General features: G+C 37.9%; 3 protein-coding genes across 9 annotated transcripts; 2 read left to right on the top strand and 1 right to left on the bottom strand.

Annotated features, from left to right (window-relative positions):
• On the bottom strand, window positions 1–21,874 carry LOC143343932 (BTB/POZ domain-containing protein 7). 3 transcript variants are annotated; one of them, XR_013080034.1, is made up of 13 exons: window positions 21,073–21,874; window positions 19,293–19,389; window positions 18,203–18,460; window positions 17,459–17,823; window positions 16,703–17,253; window positions 16,002–16,165; window positions 15,381–15,765; window positions 14,981–15,133; window positions 14,743–14,899; window positions 14,489–14,667; window positions 1,640–1,852; window positions 1,051–1,560; window positions 1–958 (listed from the first exon to the last, which is right to left on the bottom strand). XR_013080034.1 is itself a non-coding variant. In XM_076769341.1 (12 exons), exons 3-12 carry the CDS (start codon window positions 18,439–18,441, stop codon window positions 1,273–1,275), a joined length of 2,694 nt encoding a protein of 897 aa, XP_076625456.1. In that variant the 5' UTR covers window positions 18,442–18,460; window positions 19,293–19,389; window positions 21,073–21,874; the 3' UTR covers window positions 1–1,272. The 3 variants fall into 3 exon arrangements, 2 of the variants coding, with proteins under 2 accessions (XP_076625456.1, XP_076625457.1); XM_076769341.1 differs by having other exon boundaries at window positions 1–1,560; XM_076769342.1 differs by lacking the exon at window positions 19,293–19,389 and having other exon boundaries at window positions 1–1,560.
• Window positions 2,927–13,670, top strand: LOC143343935 (uncharacterized). Of its 3 annotated transcripts, none has more exons than XM_076769349.1 (2): window positions 2,927–3,080; window positions 12,024–13,670. In XM_076769349.1, exon 2 carries the CDS (start codon window positions 12,031–12,033, stop codon window positions 13,264–13,266), a length of 1,236 nt encoding a protein of 411 aa, XP_076625464.1. In that variant the 5' UTR covers window positions 2,927–3,080; window positions 12,024–12,030; the 3' UTR covers window positions 13,267–13,670. The 3 variants fall into 3 exon arrangements, with proteins under 3 accessions (XP_076625464.1, XP_076625466.1, XP_076625465.1); XM_076769351.1 differs by lacking the exon at window positions 2,927–3,080 and adding an exon at window positions 6,234–6,387; XM_076769350.1 differs by lacking the exon at window positions 2,927–3,080 and adding an exon at window positions 11,082–11,231.
• Window positions 15,708–27,445, top strand: LOC143343934 (GTP-binding protein 2). 3 transcript variants are annotated; one of them, XM_076769348.1, is made up of 7 exons: window positions 15,708–16,028; window positions 24,414–24,692; window positions 24,776–25,072; window positions 25,204–25,464; window positions 25,673–26,063; window positions 26,157–26,442; window positions 26,516–27,445. In XM_076769348.1, the coding sequence occupies exons 2-7, from the start codon at window positions 24,416–24,418 to the stop codon at window positions 26,798–26,800; spliced, it is 1,797 nt and encodes a 598-aa protein (XP_076625463.1). In that variant the 5' UTR covers window positions 15,708–16,028; window positions 24,414–24,415; the 3' UTR covers window positions 26,801–27,445. The 3 variants fall into 3 exon arrangements, with proteins under 3 accessions (XP_076625463.1, XP_076625462.1, XP_076625461.1); XM_076769347.1 differs by lacking the exon at window positions 15,708–16,028 and adding an exon at window positions 22,950–23,351; XM_076769346.1 differs by lacking the exon at window positions 15,708–16,028 and adding an exon at window positions 23,535–23,861.
• The last annotated feature ends 504 nt before the right edge of the window (window positions 27,446–27,949 follow it).

Below are 27,949 nucleotides of genomic sequence, written 5' to 3'. Positions count from 1 at the left end.
TAATATTTAAATAATTTTTATTGAATATCATAGGTAATATGAATTAGCAAAGATCATACCCACAGCGGCGTTTCACTTAAATAAAGAACAATACTGTTCATAAAACACTGATCATATATACCTGCACATTCTGCATGGCCTTCGCTCTTGTTTTCTTCCCGTTCCTCTCATTGTCTCACTCTCTCCTTATTTCTCTTCCTCGCCACTCTCTCACGCTCATTTACACCGTGTATCTCTCTTTCTCTCTTCGTCAACGTCGGCAACATCGTCTAATTAACACTTTATATGGTACTTAGAGAGCACGCGCATTCGTGTCCATACACTCACACGCACATATATGCATATAAACCACAGCTGCATCTGCATCCCGCACGCGTATGCACCTAGAATGTTACATCTATATGTGATTGTACCTAATAAGCATGAACTTTCCACGACCGAGGTGTGCCCTCGTATCCGGTACGATTATAAATATCCTGAAATCAAGGATCCCCTACTTTCGTAAGCTGCATTAAATAAAATGTACAATACCGTCCTCGTCGTGTCAAGTAAATTTGTACCCGCAAGAAACGAAGTTCTACATCGGCACGCTACACGTGGCCGCCTTCACCGCGAGACGAAACTAGACGCTGGAACTATTTGTTAAACTTCTCCGTATTTGAATATTTGAGCATTCACGGCGATTCAAATACTCAACGAATACAACGCGAACACTCGACTACTCGAATTGACTACTCGTTTGAACAACGGTATTTGAATCCTCGAATATTCGAAATCTATTCGCAGCATTCGAGTACCTGCAAAATATTCGAACATCGAATCATTCGAATAGTCCCAGCCCTAGGACGAAACTCCAACGAGCGCATCTTCGTGTACCATAGTTGCTTCCGAAAGGATACGTTTCACGAACCAATCATCGATCATCAGCAGCCATGAGAACCTTGAACGCCGTTAATAACTGTAGACAGAGAACTTGCATAAAATGGCCACCTCTCAGGTGATCTTTCACACAATGTAAATACATAAAAAAAAAGAAAAACAAACAAACACCTTGTGCAAGGAACGAGTCCATTTACATAAGCGCGTTGAACCGAAGAGTATTTTTGTCTAGCTAAATCCTGAAACGTGCGACTACTCCGCAAGGAATCGTCCTACGGAGGCAGTCGTGGCAGTACACGAAGAGTACACCTGGTTATTCCGGTTTTGTTTGGGAAAAGAACGCCTATTGAGGGTCCAAGTTAGTTGCTATACAATTCTTATTTTCTAAAAATCTTAAATAAATCTCGGTAAGGCAGTGCCAGCACGGTGGTACATGTACGGTGGAGGGGGCGGTCCAGAGTAGTGCCTCTGGTGCTGGTGAGGAAGCGAGGACCTGTGCGAGCCCATGGTTCCGTTCGACGGTGATACGTGCTGCAGAAGATGAGAGGTTCCGTCACCGAGATCCAGCTCCAGCTCTTGCTCCTCTATCAGCTGCAAAGCCCCAACGGAGGCTGTTGCCATTGCTACATCTGGCATCACACCGGACAACTGTCCATCGCTACACGAGTTGCTTTCTTGTTGCTGAAGCACACAACGAGCAGACGTTCGTTCGAATTCTCCGATTTCTTGTAGAGCTATTTACCGAAACTGTATTTCTTACCTCAGCAAGGAGTCTACAGCTTTCACCCTCGGTGACTATAGCTGGAAGCTCGTGTCTATGCATGCAAGATGAAGCTGGCCGTGGGAACGTCATGTTTCTACCGTAGCACAATGGTGGAGCTGTCCTTGGGTTCATCCCCATACCCGGGGAATCCATGTCTTCGATATCGGTCAGTCTCTCGTTTTGCTCCTTCACGTTGTACGCGGCTGTGTTCTGCAACAATACATAAAAACGGAGGTTTTAGTTTCGTGACAAATATTCCCAAAATACCTGTGCTGTTATATCACGCGTCTGAAAATATCGGAAGGACGGGACAGCACGGAAACAGGACATAAAACATGATTGCAACTTTAACAAGGAAACGTGTCTAAAGCCCTTCCAGGCGAACACGAGCTTAACGCTCAACGGAAACCAACGGTGCTTAGCAAACTTCGTAACTAGAGTCTCGAACAGAGAAAGGCTAACACCTACTGCGTCATTCATTAACCGTAGGATCCAAGGCATTTAGCGATGGCTCCCGAAATCCTACTGAAACGATTCCAAGGGCTGACGTCAAGTCCTGAGTAGCGTGGGTGCACTATTAGGAACTGAACCATTAGGAGGATCACCATAAGATAAGGGAAACGCTTTTCGACACCGCCTATAGATTACGATTCCCCCCACATGGATCAGTAGTACTGTGACGACAGCAGGTCTGACAGACTACTTAAAGAAATATTCTGCAATTGAATATTCGAACATTTTGGTGATTCAAATATTCAACGAAATATTCACCAATTCAGACACTACGATTATTCAACTATTTGGAGAATATAATTCAAATAGTATTCGAATACATAACTATTCAAATACTCAAGTGTTCGAATGCTATTTCAATACTTAACAATTTAAATAGATACAGACATGATAAGTAATCGATTCTGTGGCACTAAAATACTATACAAAAATTAGGATACAGCTCAAAAAATTAAAAAAATCAACTTATCGTCGCTGTATGTCCTATAATTGGATCTCTTAACCTACGTCCATTCTGTAGGTGCACCTAATACACGAAACGAATACTTTCCAAGCATTCGATTGGGAACAGAATACAAATGAGCACGGTATTCGTCGTTCGACTACTTTTTGAGGTACGTTTGGCTCCATCCCTGCTTGTAAATGGTTTCTCGCCTTCGATGCTCGTCGATTGATCTCATATTCTGCATCCCCCGGCGCGGACTCGCGTGTTCTTCTGACGCGTACCGTTCGGACTTAATCCGTAACGAAGCTGAAAGATGGAGATACCATCAATGAGCGTCGAAAAGAGGGAGTATAGGGGTCAAAGTCAAACGGTAACGAAGCTCGGCTCAGTTGTCACGGCTACGCTGTGCCAGGCAGCCGCGTCGACGGAGCGCATTCGACTGCTCCTGCGTTTCTTTGAACTCTCGGGACACTGCAACAGGTATTTCCGTTTCCATCCCTAACGCGAGGCTTTCTGTCAACGCTCGTATTCGTGTTAACCGCACGCGTTGTTAACACATTGGTGACCGCTAATGCTTTGCTAAAATTTTCTGTGGGTCCGGTGATTTCAGTCGAATACAATTATTTTTGGAAATAAGCATTTATATACTTAAAGTATTTCTACCTAGATATAAGTAACTCTAACAAGATTGATAACCGTACATTATTAAATTTGAAATATTGGCCGTTTTAGAATCTTCTTTGCTTTCATTTTTAATTAGAGAAAAGCGAAATATCTCGTTGAAACTTAGTTTAACAACGTTTGAATCAAAAGAACCAATAGGCAATGTACGAAGATTTATACGATGGGCTCATATATTTTGCCTGGACTGAATTAACTAGACAGTCAATTCATAGTTCAATGAAACTGACCTCTGATGCATGTATTTAAATGCTCTGTGCTTTCTGTCATACATGGCTGCTATTCCTAGATATATCTGCTTCCATATAACTTATGCGCGTGTAATACATATACGCAGATCCTCTAGTTAGTATAATTACATTATACCGATAGGTATCTCATTAAAATAATCTCATTAAAATAACAAAGTACATTTAAATTAAATTAAAACTTCATCACGAATGGAAGTATTCGCTGAGAATTCAGATGATCTAATAAATCAATCAGATTTAGTCTGCCATGGTGGACTATTGGAACACTTACAAGTTTAAGTTACATGACTATTCGAAGACTTGAATTACTCGATTGTTCGAATACTTGAGTTACTTGACTATTCGAGTACTTGAGTTACTTGACTACTCGAATACTTAAGTTACTTGACCATTCGTATACACTAGAACCTGAATATAGTATGAACTGATCTGTTTAGACCATTTTAAGACACATTCAAATTGTTCAAATGGCATAACAAAATGGTGACGCTTTGATAGAAACAGTTCACTTTTTTTACGACAAAAAGTATCGATTTTTTCGAAATTCTGCCTCCTTAAGAGCTAACTATTCGATCAAATAAACGTCACGAACAATTTTTACCCAACTCTGTGCAGCGCTCTATCGCACAGTCATGCATCTGGCAGTGATTGCATAATAGCGAAATTGAACAGCAACGAGATAAGTAACCGATCGATCGGAAAACTACCGACAATGATGTTACCGGAAAGGTTTCCGCACTTTTATTGCAACAAGACGTCACGAAGAGCCATCGAGATGCTCTCGAGTCTTTGCCATGTAAATGTTAATTGACTGTTTACCGGAACGACGCTCCAGGCGACAACTAGCGTCTAACTTTTTACACTGAATCAAGAGTTATCGTTCGAAGGAAATCTAAACGACGATGACGGGTCGGTGTGAAAATCTAGCATTTAAAAAGCAATGTATAATGTTCGATATTGGCAACGTTCGATCCCGGGCGAAATATTGTACGTTCAAATATTTAAGATTCGACGTCACGCGAGTAGTAAAACTGGTCTGGTCTTTTTTGCAACCTAGATTTCATACGTACAAATATTTGATGTGAGATATCGAATGCGTGGGGATTACTGTCCTCAAACATTGGAGCAAAACAGCGAATTAACACTATACTAACACTGAAATACTTGAAATGAGATATTGCAGAAGGCAAAAATTAATATCAGACAATTTCTCTTCAAACAATAGACACTAAATTAAAACGAATAATATAAAAATGTGGCAATTTCTCGTGTAGTTTAGAAATTCTTCTAAAGTCAAAGCTGTCTCAAAATATCGAAGAGGACACAAAGTAATCTCAGCTATGTAGTACGATATTAGATTATTTAGAACTTTGAAATGAAAGAAAAAACTGTCATGAAACGTTCGAGGAAAAAAGAGGATCGTTAGATATAGGCATCAAGATACTGTCACTTGGTTTAGAGCATTCCTGAATTCGCAATCGAATGCAGTTTCAAGAAATGTGAATTAAATCTCAAGGGAGCACAGAAATAATTTAAGCAGCTGCTACCAAGGGATTTCAGGTTGTGTATTGAATAGAGGAATACCAATCAGCTGGCAAAAAGTATCAGCTGCGATTCTAGTTTCCACTTTCTCTTGCCCTAATGTCTTCATAACCGGCGAATTGCATGGGAAAGGAAGCCAGTTAGTCGGTTCTTGCGATTGAACGCCGTGGCCCGAAGAAACGTTGCATTTTTCTATTATTTCCTTCCATTCCGTTTCGTCACAAATGTTCCAGTTACGGCCATTCATTTCTCATTAAACGACAAACTCGCGTTAAACGTCGTTCCGATCGTTTCTAAAAACTAAGTCTGCAAGCCAGCTGTATAAATTGTCGTCTTCTCTCCGGAACTGTGACCATTTGAGTAATTCGTAGTTATTCAAATACCATGTATAAATTTTGAAAATACAAATTCAGAAAGTAATACATCTATCTGCGGTATTTAAATATTACATCTTGTCATCAGCTGATTCAGGTCACACATACGGATGTACCATTGTGGTGAGTGAAATCGATGATCCTTAGAAGTTGATCAATAATCTGCATGTATATAGACATCTATAAATACAGTTGTATATAAACACGAGTACAGTAGCACGTTCGCGTCTTAGATTAGCGTATTGTAGGGCACGATTCGTGGCTACATCTGAAATGAAAATCAACTACGAGAATGACGATCAATTTAAACAACTCGATTTATAGTTTGCGTCGCGCTATTCGAATATCCAAGTACTTGAATACTATTTGAATACTTGATGTATTCGAATACTATCCAAGTACTTGAATAAATCAATATTCTCTATAGTGAAGTATTCAAATATCGAATGAATATTTGAATGTCCAAGTACTCGAATAGTATTCGAATATTTTATGTATTTAAATTGCTCGATATTCGAGTGGTACTCAGAAAAACTATTAGAATGTTGCGTTCCTCGTCAATGGTTTCTCTTACTATTCTCGAGTAAGTTATTACTGAAAAATTTAAGAATATTCGAGTACGAAAAACATTTGATAAATCCAAGCCCTACTTCTACCGAATGACACCGAGAGAAACGATTACAGAATTTGCGCCATGTGTGCGACGGTTATCGCATTACGCTAGATTTCTCGATGCGCTGCGCAAACTATAAATAGAGTCAGCTTCCAAGTGGCCTTAGCTGCGTCGAAACGACGGGTTGTTTAACAGTGTTTTTTCAACATTTGTCGTCGCTGCGCATTTTGTTCGTTGGCTTCCCCGTGGAATTCGGGTCATTGAGAACTGGTGAACGATACAGAAGGTTGAATTTTAAACGCCGCCTTGAAATTGAAGAGAATACGGTATTTTTGTGTGACAAATAATTCATCGAATGTGTCTAATTAAATTCTATTGTAAATACGAGCTGCGCGACACCGACGTTTGGCTTCGAAACGAAGAACCGACGTATCTCGGTGCCTCGATTCATCGTTCGAACGAATTCTATCCGCTACAGGGTGCATTTTACGTAATTCTACAGTGTAACGAGTGTAAGGTGACAAACACATGTACTTAAGATGAAAAGTTGGCGCGGTAATTGTAGCAGCATGCGCTCCCCTGGCAGCGATGAATTAATTAGTGTCCACGGGTAAAGGAGGCGTGAAATACCATTCGACGAATAAATATTTATGAGGGAAATGCAATTAAACACAATGGGAAGCGTGTATCTGATTTCGATTAGCGGAATAATTATCTGTCGCCGCGGTGCGTGAATTTTTTCTCATCGGAACAATAACATTGCTTCGCGATAACGCAATGGGGGAGTCGTCAAGGTTGAAAACTGTATCAAACCGCCGGTGTGCTTTTACGAAGGGATACTTCGAGAACCATTATTCAATCAGGTCGAAAAGTATAGGAAAGGTGGACGAATACTATCAGTACATTCATTTCTACTCTGTTTGCGATGGAATGTTCGAAAGTACCCGTTTGTTGTACCAAGTAGCTGTGGATCTATAGAATAGATTCGGTTTGATTCGGTCTGTCCAAGGATTAATACAAATTACATTAAAATTCTCTAGCACGATTAAATACAAAATGTTTTGAACACAACTATTTACTATTATACGCGTATTTTAATTACGCGTCGTCGTGTTTTTTTTCTTCTTTTTTTTCACTTCGTCATCGCGATTCAAATTGAATCTTAAATCATTTTCTACTTGCAACTGATCATCTTCTCATTAATAATACACTATTTGTCGCGTGTACGATGTGCTTCATAATAAACAGAACATGTGTAATATAAATACGTGTATGTAGTTTAGGTATCAGATTATTAGCAGTGATAAAAAATACATTATTCAACGATACAAATTATTTATGCTAGTGTCAATACTTGATTGCTAATATTTTTTGCTATGTCGCGACACTAACGACATCAAATTCCAAGTAGAATATAAAACAAAAAAACTATAGAATAACTCTTGCGCGAGATTAGCAACTAACGACCCGTTCGCCAACTCTACATCCGCCCAATAATACTTTCTAATCCATTTTCTAATCGCATAAAAAATATTTAAGTGTTCCAACGACATGCGCGTATTTTAATTTTAATCAATACCATGTATTTTTAGGATCAATATCTGCTTCACAGTTCTGGTAATTGATCCGACGAGTATGTCGAAATCACCGTAGCACGCTGGCGTTGAAAACAAAGCGAAAACAGTAAATCGTTCCACAGAATCCCGCGAAAGTGACAAACTCGCGTCACGTTGAGTGTTACCGTCTAAGAGGGCGTTTAATTCCCCTGGATAATGATCTCTCGCGACGGGTGTAATTACACGCCTTGCCTGTAATGCATCGTCGTGTTACGCAATGAAGCCAAACGAATTGTCGCCGATGCGCTCTCGCGAAATGGTTATCCGCCGAAGGCGATGAAAATTTTCACGGAACAACGAAATCGAGCATTAGAATCGAAGATGGGACGCGAAAAAATAAATCGAAAACGAAGAATAAAACTTTTTCATTCGAGGATTCCTGTCGTGCAATAGAATCATACACCTATTTTGGAATTTTTAAATATTCTTCACCAAAATACGCTTAGTTTGCATTTCGAAACATGAAAATCCTTAAATCCGTTCAGAAGTTATGTTTTAAAAAAATTTCAGAGAAATATTTATGGTCAGACATTATATTTTCGGTAAGGAATTTTTTTCTCCAAAATGCGTAGGAATTCGGAGGTATGTCTAATAACCAAAAATGATTGTAATTGACCCCTGCAACCGAAAATAATTTTTTTAGAACGATTTGAAATTTTTTTTTTCCGTCGAAAAATTTCACACCTTCTCGAATTTTTTTCTGGAAAGTGGATAGGATTTCGGGGGTATGTCTAATGACCAAAAATAATTGTAATTGACCCCCACAGCTAACAATATTTTTTTCAGAACGATTTGAAATATTTTAATTTCGTCGACAAATTTCACACCTTCTCGAATTTTTTTCTGGAAAGTGGGTAGGATTTCGAGGGTATGTCTGTTGACCAAAAATGCTTGCAATTGACCCCTGAAACCGAAAATAATTTTTTTAGAACGATTTGAAATTTTTTTTTTCCGTCGAAAAATTTCACACCTTCTCAAATTTTTTTCTGGAAAGTGGATAGGATTTCGGGGGTATGTCTAATGACCAAAAATAATTGTAATTGACCCTAGAATCTAGGAGTAATTTTTTTAGAACGATTTGAAAAATTTTTTTTTCGTCGAAAAAATTAGGCACCTACCCCCTGTCGATTTTTCTTAAAAATTCGTTTTTCATTTAGAATAAACACAACCATGTAGTAATAAAATTCATTAATAATCAATAAAATATATGAAATTCCTACGCTTTATTCGTCGCTCAAAAACAAAGTTTCGAACGAAAAGATTTTATCCATGATTTTCAATTTGAATCATCCCTTTCTCAGTTGTAACATCGATACACTGGAACACACTGTATATAATAATTTATTCCTATCAACCGCTGGTGTCCTCCCATTCGCGTGATAAAACGGTGTTTAAAAACCATCGCGGAAGTCATTTGAGATAATATCAGGTCGCTACCTGACGTTGTAAATAATTTGTCACCAATCGTTTTGCATTGGAAGCACGACGCATGTGGAATTTTCAACTGCGAAAATCGCCGTGTGTTTACACCGTACGTCACGTAAGACGACGAAGCAGATCCGAACGCAATCGCGTAATGGCTGCAGTCCCGTTTCCGTACGAGATTGGGTCTTGCATACAAACACCGAATACAAATGTCAGATTCGTTTGCAAACTAGCATTTTTTTTCCGTACAATATCGAGTTCGATTTTTGGGAACACTTGAGAGTGAAATTCTAAAAATTCTAAAAATAAATAAATTTGTTTTCTTATTTGACTGTGTCATTTGACGTTGATGTTACTATTTTCCTAATGTTTGCACTAGTTCCGGTTTTAAAAATGTTTAATTATGCTCAAATATTGGAGTTAGTCAATAATAATGTGTCGCAGAGAGTTCAGAAATAATTTTCACGCGATTTTCGAACCGTTGATAAAATTGCATTGTAAATTTGTTGAAAGTGAGAGGATCGGATAAATCGATCGATCGTCACGGGACATTTAATTTACATCGAAAACCTATCACTCGTTCGTAATACCGATGACTCGATTTTATCTCATTGATCACCCTGGCGCTTGTAACAGACAGGTGAATAGATAATTATGTGCGCACCGAGACATACCATAACAGTTCTCGGTGCATAATTTTCATACCATTTTCACATCGATCATTTGCATTTCTCACGATTTCCTATTACAAGAAGTTGAAATTAGTTGCAAGGTTGCGCTTTCAAACTAATAATACATACTCGAATAAAAATATGTTTCCAGCCTCGGTTTCTCTTGTCCCGATCATTTTTTGTACAACGAAATGCTTCGACCGTGGAGAGGGAATTAAAAATTTGATGTGCAAACATAAATGAAAAACGTAGGATACAATTTGCCCGTAAAAACGCGCGGGAAATTGAGATTTACTGGTCACTTGCGCGCGCAACCGTGTACTTTAAAGATCGATTTTCTCGAAAACCAAATTTATTGAAAAATATTTTGAATAAAAAAAAAAAGATAACCAAAGGAGAATCGAGATTAGATTCCTTGGATTATTTATATGAAATAAGCCATCTAATATTTTACAGTGACTAAGCAAATTTTTAAATCACCAATTGTTTAAGTATCCTTAAACACCGAAGACGCGCAATGCATCCGCTAATTTTCGTCATTGCACAACTTGCTCAATGCGGTTGGAAATATGAATTACTCCGTCGACTAAACACGACGTGGCACGTGTTTTCTTATGGTAATCCGATGATGCAAGTTTTTGAAAAATTACCAGCACGCGTTTTGCTCCTCACGCCTAGTACCTTTATCTCTAACGATCGCAAAACTTGAACTATAAAAGCGATTTACATTAATGCCCGCTAATCGCACGGTTAATCGATATTCAAGAGGGTGATTAGATTTCTCAGAAATAGGGGCTGGGACTATTTGAATAACTCGCTATTCGAGTATTTTACAGGTATTCGAATTCTACGAATAAACATTGAATATTTGAGTATTCTAATATCAAGCAATTCATCAAATATTGGAGTACCAATATTCAAACATTATTATTCGTATATTATTCTTACTATAGCGACTGACAAATAGCATTAATAAAATATCGAGTCATCAAGTATTTGAGTAGTATTCAAATCATTTCCGCCAAGTATTCGAATAGTTAAATATTCAAAGAGTATTCAAATCCTCGAATTCTTGTCGCCGAATATTTGAACTACAGAATTCTATTCTGCGCTGACTGAATTGTTTCGTACCCTTCGCAATATTATTCTGCACCAATTTGCACACAATTGATAAACGTCGAATGAGAGATAAAAGGTTACGATGGAATACAATATATCGATAGCGTTATGGCGTAATCAGTATAGTAAACGGGGGAAAAAAATGAATATTGCTGATAAATGTTATCATTGGCTACTTGTCTGCTGTCCAACAACCGCGAAAGCTCATATTATTTTCACGTTTCTGATACGAAACATTGCCTTCGCTTCCTCCGGTTCTGTAAACTTAAAATATTAGTGATCTAATCGTCATTTTGCTGTTTTAATAAGCGAAGAATCAAATCCAAGACTCTTGAAAAAGTAAGTCATTGAAAAAATAGTATTTATCGTTTCATCCGCAGGCTGTGTAAGTAAACAAATCTTAAGTAGAAGTATAAATAAATTCTTGATCAATCAATTGTTTATCTCGTCTATAATGGATAAAATTCAAAGACGTACTCTTTGTGTTGAAACGATTCTCTGTGACAATTGAAATTATGCAATTCCTTGAACGCAAGATGTCGCGAACATTCAACAAAGAAGATGACTAATGTTATGCGACGTTGTTTATGAATAGCTCTAGTTTACCTATGAGTTTGTAATCGCTCGCGATAGCAAAAGACAACTTGAGGATTATAGAAACGACTTCATGTGACACTGTAGATACCTATAACATACTGAATTTATAGTGTTTACATTAATTTCGTTAAACCATCTCTGTGTAGCTATTGTGTTAAGTGACTTCTTCTATGTTGTAACTTCAAGCAAGAGAGAAACCTCAGAGTACCTGAAACACTAATGTCCTTCATCCATTAACACATACATTAATAGTAACGATATAGAAACCTGTGATGCATTGATTTTTATTACATTAAAAAAGCTATTATCAAATTCTGCTAGATACAATCTCATTTAATCTTAATACCACTATTATTAAAGATGTAATAACATGCAAATGATATTATGATCAGTGGGAAAGAAGTCATATATTAAATACCAGCTTCTTCGGCTAGATCTCTACTTAACCAAGATGTTACTTTTAAGCTGAGAACTTGAAAACAAAGTTTCACGGCACCTATGATATCTTCATGAACGCAACAAATGTACTTCTAGGTAAATAATGTCTCCATCGATCGATCCACTCCCAGTACTGAACTTGGACACGGTTCTGACCCAAAATTTTGGCAAAGACCTTCAAGTAAAGCACCTAGAATGGAGGCCGCTAACTGCCCCAGGAGAAAACTTTGGAAGCATAATGCTAGCTATCGACGTCACAGTGACACGGGCTAACAAAACGGAGACTTTGAACCTGGTTGTTAAACTTCCACCCACGTCCGCCTATCTACTGGACTTGTTCAACAGTCCTGTTACATTCAAGAAGGAACTGTTGTTCTATAGCAAAATGGCCAAGGAGTTCGTGAATCTCCAGTTAGAAAGTGGCATGAGAGAAGAGGCTCTGAACATCATCACACCCAAATACTTTGGAGGAAGACTAGGTATACGCGACCCGGAGAATTTCGACGAACAAGCTCTGATAATTTTGGAGAATCTAAAGTACAGTGGCTACAGCACAGAGGACAGGATACTGGGGCTCGATAAGAAGCACGCAGAGTTTGCTCTGGAAGAACTGGCCAAGTTGCACGCGCTAACCATCGCCCTGAAGATCAAGAAGCCTCAATTATTTCAGAAAATTACATCAGAGGTATTGGTAGACGTTATGAATGAAACAACAGAGAAATGCGTAATCGACATGATTCGCAAGGCGCAAACAGATATAAAAGATATCGAGGAAGCCAAACCGTATCTAGATCGCGTGAACAGGACCATCGAGTTTGGCATTCAGCTAAACAAAAACGCGAAAAAGCCAGAGGAACCGTGGGCGACTCTGGTTCATAATGATTTCTGGGTGAATAACATGATGTTTCGCCACGACGAGCACGGCGAGCTGATCGACATGAAGATCGTGGACTTCCAGCTGTGCGTATACGATTATGGCATCAACGATCTTATCTTCTTCCTCGTATCCAGCGTGAAGAATGATATCCTGGACAATAAACTGAACGATATGATCGACTATTATTATTATTCTTTCATTAAAATGTTGAAGATGTTAAACGTCGACACCGAGAAGTTCACCAAGCAGAAATTCGACGAAATCGTCGACTATTGCGGACCAGTAAAGTTCAACCAGTGCATGATGATGGCTCAAGTGATTCAAGCGCCTCAAGAATCCGCTCCCGAGATCAAGGATTTGAAAGACGACATCTTCTTGAATCGAGGCGTCGACAACAAATACAAGCAAAAATTGTTGCACATCGTGAACCTCTTTGACAAAAAGGGATGGCTAATTAAATAGTATTTAATGCCGCTGTTGTTGTATTCTTAGAAAATTTGTTAAAAGATCGAATAGTATTTTTATACGCGAACATTTTCAAAGTACAAATTCGTGAAGAACGACAACGAATGTTTATATATAATTATATTTGTATGAAAGTCGGTGTATATAGAGTAAATTATAGATAAATAACACATAGTATTTAAGAGTAATCTAATCTCGAGAAAAAGACCAAATATGTTCGTGATATTCGTAACACTAACAAGCTTTAAAAATTAAATATTTGTTTAGAAAGAATTTTACTTCGTTACACGCACGTTTGTTCTATGCTTCCAAGTATCTGTACTACTTTCTACAGCATGATAAAACTTTACTTCCTTACAATAAAAAAACCTTTCTTGCAAGAAATAAACAGTTGAATAGTATTTAGTTTTTATCCAATCTTTCCCATATCTTCATTTTATACTTAGAATTCGTGTTGCATGCATTCCACTTAACTTAACGCCGTAAATTTATCTAAATATCAGTAATTTTATCAAAATTCTTACCTTTTCTATAAAATATTTTGTTTAACTTTTCGCAAATAGTTCGAATTCAACACTTACTAAAAATCTTCATGTTGGTTACTGAAGGGGATGAGGAGGGGGAGAATTACACGTATAACTTATACATATATACATGTAGTAATTATTTTAAATAAAACAAGCATCTTCTATTTCTATGCTAGAAAGAAGGAAAATGTGTCATATATTTTCACATTTTGTTTAACGTTCACTCTTCAATAATGGTACGAATACCGGTCGAAGAGTGAAGAATCAAACACGAAGCACGTACCTACGAGTCACGTTGCCATAACTGTGAAATTAATTTTTTTCCTAATGACTATGCATTCGTCATTGGATTCTGAATAAAGATAAAACCCTAAACATGGTATAAATGGGCCTTGAAGTTTGAAAATTGGCCGAAATAACGTGATACTACAATCATCGACGCATTTATGCAAATATAATACATATGCCTATCTGCAACCGTTTGAAAATTTATGCGATGGTCATATTTCCGAGTACTTTGCGGTCAAGTGAAATAGATATATCACAAACAGAATTTCCATTTTGAAACGTGACTACTTAACCTCTTTTTTAGCCTTGACTAATCGAGTCAAGTAAACAGAGAATTCGATTGAAATTGCTAGCTTCTCGATTATGGAAAATAAATTTATATGTAACAAAAAAAAAGTACTCACTTCTAGAAGGTCCGCCACCGTGTCAGGTAAGTTGAATTCCCTCACGACACGCAGCCGAACTTGCCTGTTGATTTCGTGACGCGACGAAAGTGGCAAACTGATAGCCCTCTGACAACTGGGGGACTGTCTCAATTTCTGCTCTCGTTTCATCATAGCTGCCAGGGTCACAGAGTCTGGAACTTAAGTACAACAGAAGTATGAAAACATTTTTTAACTTATAAAATAACACAACGGGAAAGCGACGTCTTAAGTACCTGGAAACGCCGGGGGGAGAACATCCACTCCAGCTGTGCCTATTGGTCTCGGTTTCTCTTCAACCATGTACAAGGCATCAGGAATATCGGCCACGTACCGTGGCCTTCGCAATCTCACCAAATCTGCTTCTTGGACCATTTGTTCCTCAACTAAAGACTGTAGAAAGATGGCCGGTGCATAATCGATAAGCAACAAAATATATTTCGTATTTTTCATGTTGTTCGCAACAACATGTACCTTTATTTCCTCGTAATAAGGCATGAACAAGCGAGGCCTTACAAAAAATCCATTTTTCTTCCCTCCCCTTATCCAAGCGTTCATACGTAGGTTCTCCCTCTCGTCCCCTATCATGTGACTCGGTGGGGTTGAAACTAATCCTCTTCTGATAGCCTAACATATATTTTCACTATTGTTCAACGTCTTTACGAATGTTAAGTAACAAATTTTAATAACTTTCAACGCGTCGAGCAACTGTGTATCTCTCTATGATGACTTGTAAAGTACTACTGAATATAAATGTTACGTGACTCGAACGAGTGAAAACCAAATACGGCGGCGGTTATGAGAATTGGAAGTTCGATCGCTCTTATTGGAAAACCCTATTGATGATTTTGGGAGCAATTCAAGAGAGTCATACCTGAGCTAGCGCTTCGCTATTGGGCGGTAATATGTGATCCATTCTGACAAGTGGCAGAAGCTCGCTGAGTATCTCTCGCAACTCTATGTCGCTTAGATCACGTTTCTTCAACCCCTTCCTTGTCACCGAATGCACCGTGTGACTGAGTAAATTAGGCTCTCGATCTTCCATACGGCGCACCAACTCCTGCTCCCCCCACTTGAGTACTGCCTGCAGTATTTCAAGCTCGCTGGCTTGCAAAAAGTGGCTTTGCAAAACGTTCGCTAAATGCGCGTGATCTAACTGATGGAGAATAGAGGAAGAGGCGACCGGCTGAAATTCCTCCCTCAAGTAATGCAACGCTTGCCTGTGTACCCATGCAGATCCGTGAGGTTGACTGCCCCATCTATAACCAAGCGTATTTAAACAACGATAAGTAAATAATTACGCGGGGAAGAACTAATTAAACCTCTACGACCCTCTATGACTCCGAGGTCACATATTTATATATCGGATCGAGTCATAAGTAATTGCCGTATCAATTTCACTGTTTATAAATGTCCTATTATATGATATTTTCAGGGGGCAAAAGTAATTTGGGTCATAGAGAGTTAAATTGACAACGGACCGTGGAAAACTCACTTCAAGACGGCTGGAAGCGATTCCAATGTAAGATATTCTAAAATAAGATCTTCACAACCCTGTGATAATATATCTAGCTCTAAAAATCTGCCGATTTGGTACAATTCCATTGCTTCCTCTAGGGGACTTGGTCGAACTCGGCCAGTGTGAGTGAGAGCTTGAACCTGAGAACGAATACATGGAGGGGACGTTGATAAAAAAAAAAAATTAGTAATAATTTGGAAACACGTGATAAATCCCTTGGGATCAATGCACGAGAAATATCGAAGACGACTTAAGTTATTTGAATATATCAGGTCATTTCATAAGTTTTTCATTTGCGACGAGACAGTTTTGTTTATAGTCAAATAATTAGTAGTCAAAAAATTAGTTTATTAACAAGTATTAAAGAGTCTTAAAATATATTAAAGTGAAGGTTCACCAAAATGTTTTTTATAACTCTGCAGTTTAACCACTTATTATTATTATTCAAAGTCCTGAACTTACCTGTACAGAGAAATTACAAGTCTTCTTAGCTAAGCTGTCGATATAGGAACAAACATCGAAATTATGGGAAAAAACAGAGCGGGATTCGGGCAGTTTCTTTTGGTGAAATGGGAGGTCTTTAAAAAAAGTTTGAAAACCACCGCGACGGAGGAGTAAACGAAAATAAACGTCGACTTATGAAATGACTCGATACGTATGAGAAATAACGTAGTTACCTCTCCGAGACTACCAGCGCTGCTTCCACAACCATTACCTCTCATTATTAACGATAAATCAACGGTATCTAAATACACTGCATGTAATAATACTCTGGCGTATCTTTTGGGTATTACACTCTCGTCCAAAACTATTCTAGTAGGTATATGAAGCGCCCTTTCTGTGTGATCTTCCCCCGATCTAGTCCGTCTTTGTATTAAGTTCCTGAAGAACGGGGATCTCGCAGAAAGTATCGCTTTATGACATGGCAGTTCTAACTTTGGCCGGAATCCGTATTCTGAACTTCCACTATCTGGTCTCTGGTAATCACTGTCCGACGTGAACACTAGCGCCGCGTCCGCGTAGTCGCCCGTGTCGAGCAAGTATCTGAGATCGTGCTCCAGCAGATTAGGCGTGCCAAATTCTTCTCCCAGTCTTCGCAGAAGGTTCGCCTCCAGAGCTGCATCGTGTGGACAAATATCACCAGTGTAGAGATACCGCAGCAGCGCTGAGAATATTTGTACTTCGAGATTCGGTGTTCTTAGCTCCAGGCATATCCTAGCACCGTATCCTAAAAATCAAAAGACACACGCTATTATATTTATGTTCCGTTCCTCCAACATTTTATATTGATTCTTCTCAGCACAAGTTTGCTAATCCCTGATCTAAAAGGCAACTGCTATTTTGTTAATTTCCAAAAGGAATCTGAAGAATTTGGACTCTGGACTGTGATCTCTTGATTCGCGACTGTAAATGAAAGGAATTTGTTTATGTACCCGGGCATCCGGTCAGCAGGTCCCTAAAGTATGGACAGCGTGCTGACAGCAGGGCTCTGTGAACGGGAAAACACGCTCCTCGGTAGACGAGATCCACGTCGGAACAATGCTTGTAGTCGTACAACATCGACAGGTCTTGCTTGTACGTGGCAGCTGGTGGTCTAGCTAATTCGGCTTGGACATGGAGGTCCTTTAACGCAGCCAGCGCCTCGTACTCCTCCAGGAGCGCCGTTGCCTCCAAGTGACTCCATGTCGACACCAAATCTCGTATTATTCTACCGTGGTCGCAGGCCTTCGAAGAACGACGTCTTCGAATGAACTTCTTGCGCAACGTCGCGAACCCCGTCATTTTCTTCTTCTTTTCCCTGCAAATGGAATAAATAAAACGATAAAGCGTACAACGAACGAAGACAACTCAAAGCGATTTCGTTTTTTTAAGACCTTCCAGTTTCCACTGTGTTTATCGAAGTTTAGCATTGTTCGAATTTATTTTTCGTTTATTTGAATTCTAATTGTTCTTGGATCACGTTTTCTTGGTTCTACAGTGAAACGCAGGAGCTCGATCAAGACCATTTAAATAGTCTTCATTTATCAATTTCGTAATCGTTAATCCGGGGGTGAGAAATGTTTATTAAGGAACTCGGTAGCACCAGCTGTACACCGTTTAATAGATCTTTACCAACGTTGATCGGGACGATAAACTGAGAAGTACAAACGAGATAACGTAGGTAAATGTTTGAATACCTGATAGCAATGCCATGTTGATCAGGATTACCAGAAGTTGAGAGTCTAGCTGCTTGGACCGAATCTCCACCTACACTGGTGATGCTTGACGATGCAGAAGCACCCATTCTATGTATCATGTGAGAAGCATCTCTACGCCGTCTTTTCACGAACCAACAATCCCTTTTATCGGAATTATCTACCTCCTTTGGTCGTCTACGTTGCAATACACACGGAGTCAAAATTCGGAATACATTCATTGCTCACCCAGAGAACAGCCTGAAATCATCGGTGCATCCGTATACGATAAACGATTCCCTTTTGTTCATTTTCTTTATCAATAATGTTCACTCAAGTCTTCCACTATCCCATTGAAACTTAATATAGACATTTTTCTCTCCTCATCTACTTGGAGTACATTTTTTCTCAATATTTCCCGTTAATATTTTCTTTTTTAGAGCAAAGATAATATTCTCATCTTTATAATTATTTCTTTTTTAATTTTCTTCGTTAAACACTTCTGTTTAGAATATTGTTAGAAACGTTACAGTTGATTATATAAATTTATTCGCGCAATACCAAAGATCTACATTTTGTTATTCGACCGCAAGCCACTCCATTTAATTTACGACTCGAAGAAATTCGAAACTATCATCAATGACTCATTTATTCGCATACATGCATTAATCTTACACATACAGCAATCGCTATCTTTATGTACAAATTACATTACTTGAAATCACTGCATTTTCAATGTCAACATTTCAGAGCAACAATGCGAAATCCAACAAATACGACGTACATAATTCTTGTTCTTCAATGGACTGTTAAACATTTTTATTACAGTCGATTTTAATATAAGCAAAATTTTCGGCCCGAAACGAAATCCGTGTTATGAAAATTATAAATTGAAATTTATTCATGAATAAATTTTCCCCGATTTTATACATTTCGTAATTTAATAATGTATTCAAAATATTTCCTTTCTCAACATTTGTTGCTTTTTCTATTAAAGCTTGCATACGCGATGGCAGACTGTTTAATGAAAAATAACGAAAGTCCTCAATTGCATCTGAAACTTTCACTTTGTTAGCCAACATACGATATTTACCTAGAAAGTGTACTGCATTGATTTGGAAGCTCCTTTTTTAAATGGATATCTCAATGCTCGAAACTTTTTTCACCCATTTCCGACGAAATTATCGAAGCTTGAAAGGAATAAAGTTTTGGAAATCACCACATGTTAACTGATCGATAATTATTTTCTAACAATTATCTTATCAGGCTGCTCCAGAAATTAACTTTCTTTATAAAGCTTCAATTATTAGAACTATGCACAAGCTTCACACACAAGCACTATTTTTCCATAATACGCCAACGTAACATTAACAAACTTAATCCTCAACAAACAGAACAACTTTTTTTTAATTCGCAATTAATTATATAATATTTTTATATTACCATATATATTCTGCTCATTAAAGATTAAATCGATTAATACTACATTTTCACATACAAGCTAATATTCCAATTATTATTTAGCGCGCGGCTGTAAATTAAAAAATAAGCGAAAGTATTCTGTTAAATACCTGGACAAGTAAAATAATTATAACAGTTAGTAGATCATTTTAAAAAAAAACTCCAAATTGTTCAACAAAAATTTGTAAACCACAAGGAAAATAGGATGGGAATTCATTTGTTGTTTTAAAACGCACTTTTGTTTTTACAAATATGAAAAATTGAAAATATACATCACCGTATCAAATTTCATGATAAACTGCACCTAAAATACAAAGCAAAACAGAGGCAAACATACACACATATATTTTTTGTTTGGCCAAAAATATAATGGCTTCAAAACCCTACAGCAATATTGTTCCTTTATTATATCTAACAACACCTTTCAAAAAATACAATATAAGCAAATTTGAAGCATAGAGACTTAATTTATACATGCATAAATTCACTATGCCAAAGAAAAAGAAAGTGCCAAAAATAATTGTATGGCAATTAATAAAATAGATGTACATAAATGCATATATTTATATAGATTGTGCAAATACTCGTAATGGGGCATGATCAATTCCAATTTCACTGGCACGTTATTTGAAACAGTGTTTCTCAAACTGTGGTTCACGAAGCCTCGAATCATACTTGTGGGAATAAATCTGTTTTCTTATTGTTATCAAAGCAGAGTATCTGTACTTGCTGAAAAAGAAATCAATTCATTGCTAAATGGCATTAAATAAATCCCAAAATATTTTCGTGCAATGCTTTGGCAAACATCTAAAAAGTTTTAATCAAAGAGTATGAGACCATTTAAATGTAATAATGATTTACGTAAATAATACATTAGAAAACATTTTCGAAGTATATTGAAAAAAAAATAACGACTTAACACTACGGTTTTGTTATGTTTTCCTTTACGAGGATATCCGCGGGAAGACGGAAGTTTGAGTAACACTGAAATTTGAAAGAAATCCAAGGCAAAACGCACTGTACGAAAAATCAACGTTTCCGCTGACGAGGGTATCGCGCGAGAGTAAATAAGAGCGAAGGGCATTGTGTACAGCACCATTAGAAAACAGCCCAGAAAACTTCCACTGACAGCAACACCAATAGGTCAATAGTAGTCAGCTGAGCTATGATTGCGATCGCGTTACGTGGGTTAACAATGCATATGACGTACGCCTTGGCGAAGTTCAGTCACCTTCGGCGCGATTACGTGGAAAAAGAACAGAGAACGAAATAAAACACGGTGAACGTATCTAATACGAACGTGCAGTTACGTGCCATGGACGAGACGATGTCAAGTCCGATACGACGGGAGGATTGGTAACAATGACGATGGTCGGGAACGTATCAGGTCGTAACGAAAGCGTCTCGCTTACCTGGATATTCCTGGGGCGCGCGTTCCGTCCATTATTTCCATTCCAGGGCTCCATCGAGTTCAGACTGACACGAGTAATCATCACAGAGCGCGACGGCCATGTTTATACTCGTCGACTCAGCCTGAACCGTAAATAAGTTGTCGCGGCACAGTGCGTTCCAATTCGTGGCCCGGTCCTCCTCCATATCACCGAAATTTCGCGGAATGTTCTACGAGGAACGGGTATTCGGCCGCGTTGGACGAACACGGCCGTGCGGCTCGATACGCATAATTTCGAGCACAGGGGATCGTCGTCCCGTCGCGCGAAAACAAACTCCGACGGTGGTCATGCTAACCGCGGTGTTGTTGGCTCGGTGATAGCGGAACAAAAATAACGCGGAACGTCGAGAATAGAGAGCGCGTGTTTACGTTCGCGACGCTTTCACAGATAACAGTACATCGTTTAAGGCATGCACACAGCTACAGAATTTTTCTGGCACAGAAAGATCTTATTCGTTTTGATCATGCGCGACTACCGCGATCCGGACTCCCGTGACTGATCGTACCGGGGCCTCTGATATCTGAGAGGTTAGGTTTATCGGTTCGCAACGGTATTGACAACAATATCATCGAAGCACTGACGCGTTGTTTTTGTTTAAACGAATTCCACGACCGTAGCACGATTGTTGCAAACTGTTATCCTGCGTTTCCATGGAACTAATAAATTCTTTACCCTAAAGGTGGAGCCACAATTCAGGCGTCCATGGCAACGGTTCACTGGTTCGCCGCTAGGAACAGCGAATCAAATTAATATTCAGGTACTATAGAATTTTTTATTTTATCGCGGTATAACTTTGTTCAGGACGAGATATGGAAATATTTTGTTGCATATTGGGAATATAAAAATGTTTCCACCGTTTTCATAGGAAATTTCTGTATTAATACGTCATAAACTGTATAATATTTTACAGTTCAAATATTTTCCATTAGTTTCTGTCATTTTTTTTAATTATATTAAAGGGTAGATATCGCGATGAAAGAATTTTTTAATTTCTGCATTTCGCAATCGTAATCTGATAGCACTAAGTCTGGTATACAGGGTGTGATAAGATTTCCCTCCCATTCCAATTCCATTAACGTTTCACGGGTTATCAATGGAACATTAATCAATGAAACTGTACAGCAAGGTTACGTTATTTCGGTACTTTCTTCATAATCTTTTTAATTAATTTCTCAAATTATTGACAATATAAAGCTACCATGAAATTTTGCTTCGAATTTAATAACTGATAGTACAGAATACAGTGAATCTATCAATCGTACAGTTGCATCTTGAATATTTGACTATGAATTTCGATGCATTCGCAGTGTTTTCACTGGCAAATTGTAAAGAATTATTATTATTATTAAAAAATTAGATTATTCAAATGGAAACTTCTCATAACGTGACGCTACTTTTATAGAGGTTAACTAGCACTACGAAAATCAAGAAACAAATAGAAATGCATTGCAATATCGTCTGCAATAACGTGCAGAATCACTTATGTTCAAACGATAGAAACTTTTGCATACCTCTAATATTATATTAATATAAAGAATGTAACAAAAATACAAAAATCATTTTAACAAATCATTATACTTCTTCCATTATGCGTTTTTAACGAAACAATGTCTGATTTTAATGTCAAATTAACACTTGTCCCATGTATAGTAGGAAATATTGCTAGTCAGTAATGGGGAACACGAGGTGGCCGACAGATGGTACAAATCGATCAATAAAGGGGGTCGAATACAAGTTTCACTATGATTTTCTTATAAATATTCAAATAACACTAGAGAACTAAGATTACATACTTTAATAAGATATTATTGAGTTTAATAATGGGGGCATGTACCTTATTCGAGAAATATCAAAGCCTGATAATAGTATATGCTCAACAATTGTGAAGCAGTAACAAGCCTCGTTTGCATCATTTTTATATTATCGAGGGACTTGCGAGAATTAATCGTTATTCGCAGCCATCTAACGTTAAACATGACAAACGTCATCAACGTTCATAGCGTCATCTGCGATTGTATCGAGTTGGAACTAAATCTGTTCGAGCTCAGCAGAATGATGATACAGCGAAGGTGGTAACAATCCGATCTCGATTGAATCGTGTACGTCGAGTGTTAAAAATCGGGAGGGAAAGTGAGAGGTACTCGTGTTGTGTGTTATTCAACTTGGACACGTCGAACGAAATCTCGATTTCGTGAACGCACAGCCGTGACAAGTAAACCCCCACTGACTGATAAAATGCAGTAAGTTTCAAAAGGTTTTCTCGCGTTATCATTGTACGTAAATGTGTGTCCGTTGTGGTGAGCGTTTTCTTTGTCGTGTAGCTGTCACTTTCAATTTTTTGAAGTTACCAGTTCGGTAATGGGAATTTTTTTTAATAACAAATTCAACTTTCCAAGACCTCCCGTAGTCCTTCGTACAATCTGCGGAACGTTCGTTTCGCTCTTGACGGGACCGTTTTTATTTGCACACACTTTTGTTTTCGTTTATGCTATATCGCGCGATATTACGTATGTGTACAGCTGTTTAAGCGGAATACGATACATATATCGTTTTGGCGCGCTCGAATATTTCGTGCACACTGTCTTTCCTTACTTTATTTCAGTCCGTGGAACCTTCGACTCTTTATAAAAACAGATTAGATTTCGAGATAACGAAAAATACTTCTTTGTCGATGGTTCGATGCAATGCCGCGAACGACATAGTTTCGAATATATTGCTGAGGCAGATGCTTCAGCAAATATATTGTTTACGTAAGTGATTTAATTTTACTTCGCGAAGAAAGTGAATATGACGTAAAAAAAATAACTGAAACCCGACAGACAATAACCGTCTCTCAGATTGTCGTATGTTATTGATACGCTACTGACGCAACATCGCTTTGTGCTCACCCAACGTTTCACTCGCTTTGTATTTATAAACAATTGATTTATGAAACTATTACAACGGAAATAATTTTGTAAATAAACAATCTAAACTTTATGCATTTGACAAACAAAATAAAACTATGATTTTTTAAAATATTTAATAAATAAATATAAATTTGTAATATCGTAATATTCACATTCCTGTGTTAAATGCAAACAATAGCTATTGTATCAGTGTACTTTGCACAGTATATATGACATAAGATATTCAAGTATGATGTAACATTATGTTGCAATCAATAATTTATGAATTGGTAATGAACTAGATCTTGTTTTAAGATTGTTGGCTATGATAATAAAATATTATGGACTTTAATAGCCTGAGCATTGTAGTTTTCTTTGTACTTCCTTCCCTGAATAATTGTTGTTAATTTACAGATATGGAGTCATTCTTGGAATTATTTAACCCAGTAAGTCACAAAGATGCACAAAAGCACATGTGGAATGATTCAGAAAATGAAGGAAATGGAATTTCGGATTGTGAAAATTCAAGCATAGACGATGATCACGAGGAGAGATTACCACCAGAGCCAGAACAGGGCAATGTTGAATATAAGCTAAAATTAATAAATCCCTCTAGTCAACGATTCGAGCATTTAGTGACTCAAATGAAGTGGCGTCTAAGAGAAGGACACGGAGAGGCTATTTACCAAATTGGTATGTAACAACTTGTCATTGTAATCCAGGTACAAATACATGCATTGCAAAATATGTAAACCTTGCATTTTGTTTGTTAACAGGTGTGGAGGATAATGGAAGGCTGACTGGTTTAACTAGAGAAGACATGAAGGCATCGTTAAAGACTTTAAATGATATGGCAGCCAGATTAGGTGCTGCAACGAGTATATTACGCGAAAGACTTGCCAATTCTAAAAATAAAAATAGGTGTGCGCACGGTAACAACAAAGAGGAAAGACGCGTGGCGGAAGTTTTGGTGAAAAAAATGAGGAAGGGAGACAAAGAGGATCAGGATAGTATTGTCGATTTAAGGCTTGCAGTAACTGGTGCGCAGGACGCTGGGAAATCAACTCTCTTAGGTGAGAGGATTAGCAGAGGACATTTAAGGTAGAGAAATATACTTAGAGTTTGCTCTGCTATACTCATTGCTCGTCTAGTTTGTGAAAAATCAACCGAGACGTTTATGTTAATGCGTTCGCAATGTGTATAGGCGTACTGACCCAGGGTGAATTAGATAATGGTAGAGGAAGGGCAAGACTTAATATGTTACGACATCTTCACGAGATAAAAACGGGTCGTACGTCGTCGATATCGCACGAAATCATAGGGTTTGATAGCGAGGGTCACGTCTTAAATTATGCGGAAATGGCAACCGCGGAGGAAATATGCGAGCACGCTTCGAAAGTCGTTACGTTTATAGATTTAGCTGGCCATCGCAAATATTTAAGGACGACGGTGCTCGGTCTTACGGGTATAGTATTTTTCCCTAATTATAGGGTGAGCCGCGGGAATTGTTACAAGTTTCACAAGGCTTATGATAAAATATCTCCTTAATATATTCCTCGTGTTGCATAAAGAACAAATGGATTAAAATTCATTTACATCGTCAACGCGGTTCACCCTGTACACAGATTGAACGATACACGGAAGGAATTATTTAGGGTTTTACGGTCTTTCAGGGTATTCCCCTCATCACGTTATGCTAGTCGTAGCACCGCCTATGAACGAAGCATCGCAGGAACATATGGCTTTATGTCTAACTCTAGGACTTCCTTTCTTCATAGTCGTAAATAAAATTGACCTCGGTTTTTGTAGTACACCAGAGACGATAAATCAGTTAGAGGGCGCGATTAGCGCCCAGGGTTATTCCAAACAATTAGTAATGTATAACGAAAGTCTAACCGCGTGGAATTATGAGTCTGACATGATACCAGTGTTCAATGTTAGTTGCGTCACTGGTGAGGGTTTAGGGGATTTAACGAATTTCATAAAGAATTTATCACCGTACGATGTGAATTCTACGAATTCAGATTCCGAATCTTGCCTGTTCCAAATCGACGAAACCTTTAGGTAAGCATATCGGCGTAATTTTTATTTGGAAGGTGGTATTCGTCGCGATTTAAAACTGGATATGTATTTTTTGTTTCTTTTGTTTTCTTACAGGGTAGCAGGTCTGAACGAACCTGTTTTAGGCGGATTGCTTGTGAAAGGAGCAATCGCTCCCGGTACTCGATTATTAGTAGGACCTTTGCCAGACGGGGAGTTCAGTCCCGTCAAGGTCGTCAGTTTACATCGCAATAAGGCTCCATGTTGTTTAGTGAGAGCCTCGCAGAGTGCTAGCTTAACGCTGGCACCACCGACAAATAGAGGCCCTCCCCTGCCACATCTTCGACCTGGAATGGTTTTGGTATCGTTATGGGACCAGCCACACGCAACACTGTTTTTCCAGGTACGTGCGTTTCCTGTTCCTATCAAGTGTAGGTTTATAGCATAGAGATCGGTTAATTATGCAAATTGTTTAGGCCACTGTATTAATAGTGTACCATGCTACCGCAATATTCTCTGGCTTCCAAACGACAGTGCACGTGGGGAATGTAAGGCAAACGTGCATTATTAAAGGTATAATGGATGCAAATGATAGAGGATTGCAAACAAACGATACAGCTTCTGTGCTGTTCAGGTTTGTCAATCATCCAGAATATCTGCATGTCGGAATGCGATTGTTATTGAGGGAGGGTCGCACCAAAGGGATTGGTAAAATTACGCAGATATTTCCTTTGATAGGTCAACAAAGTGGTATGCAATAAATTAAACAAAATTCCGCGTGTAAAAAGTATTAAGCGTTATAGATTGTTTAAAAGGTTGTAAGAAATTTAGTTATTTTAACGCAATACGTAATTATAATACGTATCTAGTGTAAGTATTTGAAAGTTATTGACTCCTTTAAACCAATTTCGAGGGGTATATACGTTGTCAGTGTTGTGGACAAAATATGAAGTAGATTTTTTTTTTTTTATGGACATAGCGTGTGTGTATGCACATACACATAGATATTTAATTTGATTTTCTGTTCCTTTTTCTTACCTGGGAAAAACTAATTCTAGGCAGACATAAAACATTGAAAAATATGTTTCGGATTGTTAGGAATTGTGACGCTGCAAACGAATTTATACAACTAAAAAAAAGCTTTATAAATATTTTTGCTTTGAGCGTCCAAACAATAAGATACTGCTTAATGAGGAAAGAGACCTTATTGTCTCGGTAAATTTCATTCATCGTCGTGTTATTGTTTCATTATAGTATTTATGCAGTTATCGCTTAGGATTAATCTTATTTCGTATTACGGAGTAAATTATTGCCCAGTTAGTGTGATATTTTGAATAAAAAAAAAAATTCTTTGTGAGTACAATCATTAAAATAATGCAATATTTCACCAAAAAAAAAAAAAAGAAGTTAATCTTAAGTGTGAAAAATAAAAGTTTAAAAACGTATTGAAGCTTGAACGATGCGGAATAAATATTTTTGTAATCGAGTACTGTAAGTATCGAATACAATAGTGTTTAGTTCATAGAACTTAGAGTCACAAGATCTTCTGTATCGTTAACAAGTTACAGTCAACCTTCCTATAAATAAATTTATTTCAGATATTTTTCACGATTTTGAGAGTTTATACATTAAAATTGAAATGTATTAAAATTCAATACTCTAATAAAACGGTCTCGAACTTTGGCCTATTTCCAAGGCACTACTGTATTATGTCATAGTATAGACGGAGAATTTCCTGTCCATTTTGACGAAAATAGTGTGATGGAAATATTCGTACTATGTGAGGATTATCGAAGTTTATATAATACGTGTTAAATGGAAACCGTGTTGCAAGAATGTCATGTAACACGGGGACTATTGCAATTTGCGTACTGTGTTATATCGAAATTGTGATTTCAGAGTAGCATATT

The sequence above is a fragment of the Colletes latitarsis genome, chromosome 7 (genome assembly GCF_051014445.1).
Source record: "Colletes latitarsis isolate SP2378_abdomen chromosome 7, iyColLati1, whole genome shotgun sequence".
Taxonomy (NCBI): Eukaryota; Metazoa; Arthropoda; class Insecta; order Hymenoptera; family Colletidae; genus Colletes; species Colletes latitarsis.
This window is presented reverse-complemented; position numbering and strand designations above follow the sequence as displayed.

Excerpts from the sequence above, each read along its gene's own strand:
- LOC143343932 (XM_076769341.1), bottom strand. The coding sequence starts at position 18,441 with ATGAATGTATTCCGAATTTTGACTCCGTGTGTATTGCAACGTAGACGA. Across the intron at positions 17,254-17,458 it reads CCTGCTGACCGGATGCCCGG|GATACGGTGCTAGGATATGC; the intron begins GTACATAAACAA and ends TTTGATTTTTAG. Across the intron at positions 14,900-14,980 it reads CTTATTACGAGGAAATAAAG|TCTTTAGTTGAGGAACAAAT; the intron begins GTACATGTTGTT and ends ATCTTTCTACAG.
- LOC143343934 (XM_076769346.1), top strand. The coding sequence starts at position 23,783 with ATGGTTCGATGCAATGCCGCGAACGACATAGTTTCGAATATATTGCTG. Across the intron at positions 25,073-25,203 it reads TGGGAAATCAACTCTCTTAG|GCGTACTGACCCAGGGTGAA; the intron begins GTGAGAGGATTA and ends CAATGTGTATAG. Across the intron at positions 25,465-25,672 it reads GACGGTGCTCGGTCTTACGG|GGTATTCCCCTCATCACGTT; the intron begins GTATAGTATTTT and ends ACGGTCTTTCAG.
- LOC143343935 (XM_076769349.1), top strand. The coding sequence starts at position 12,031 with ATGTCTCCATCGATCGATCCACTCCCAGTACTGAACTTGGACACGGTT.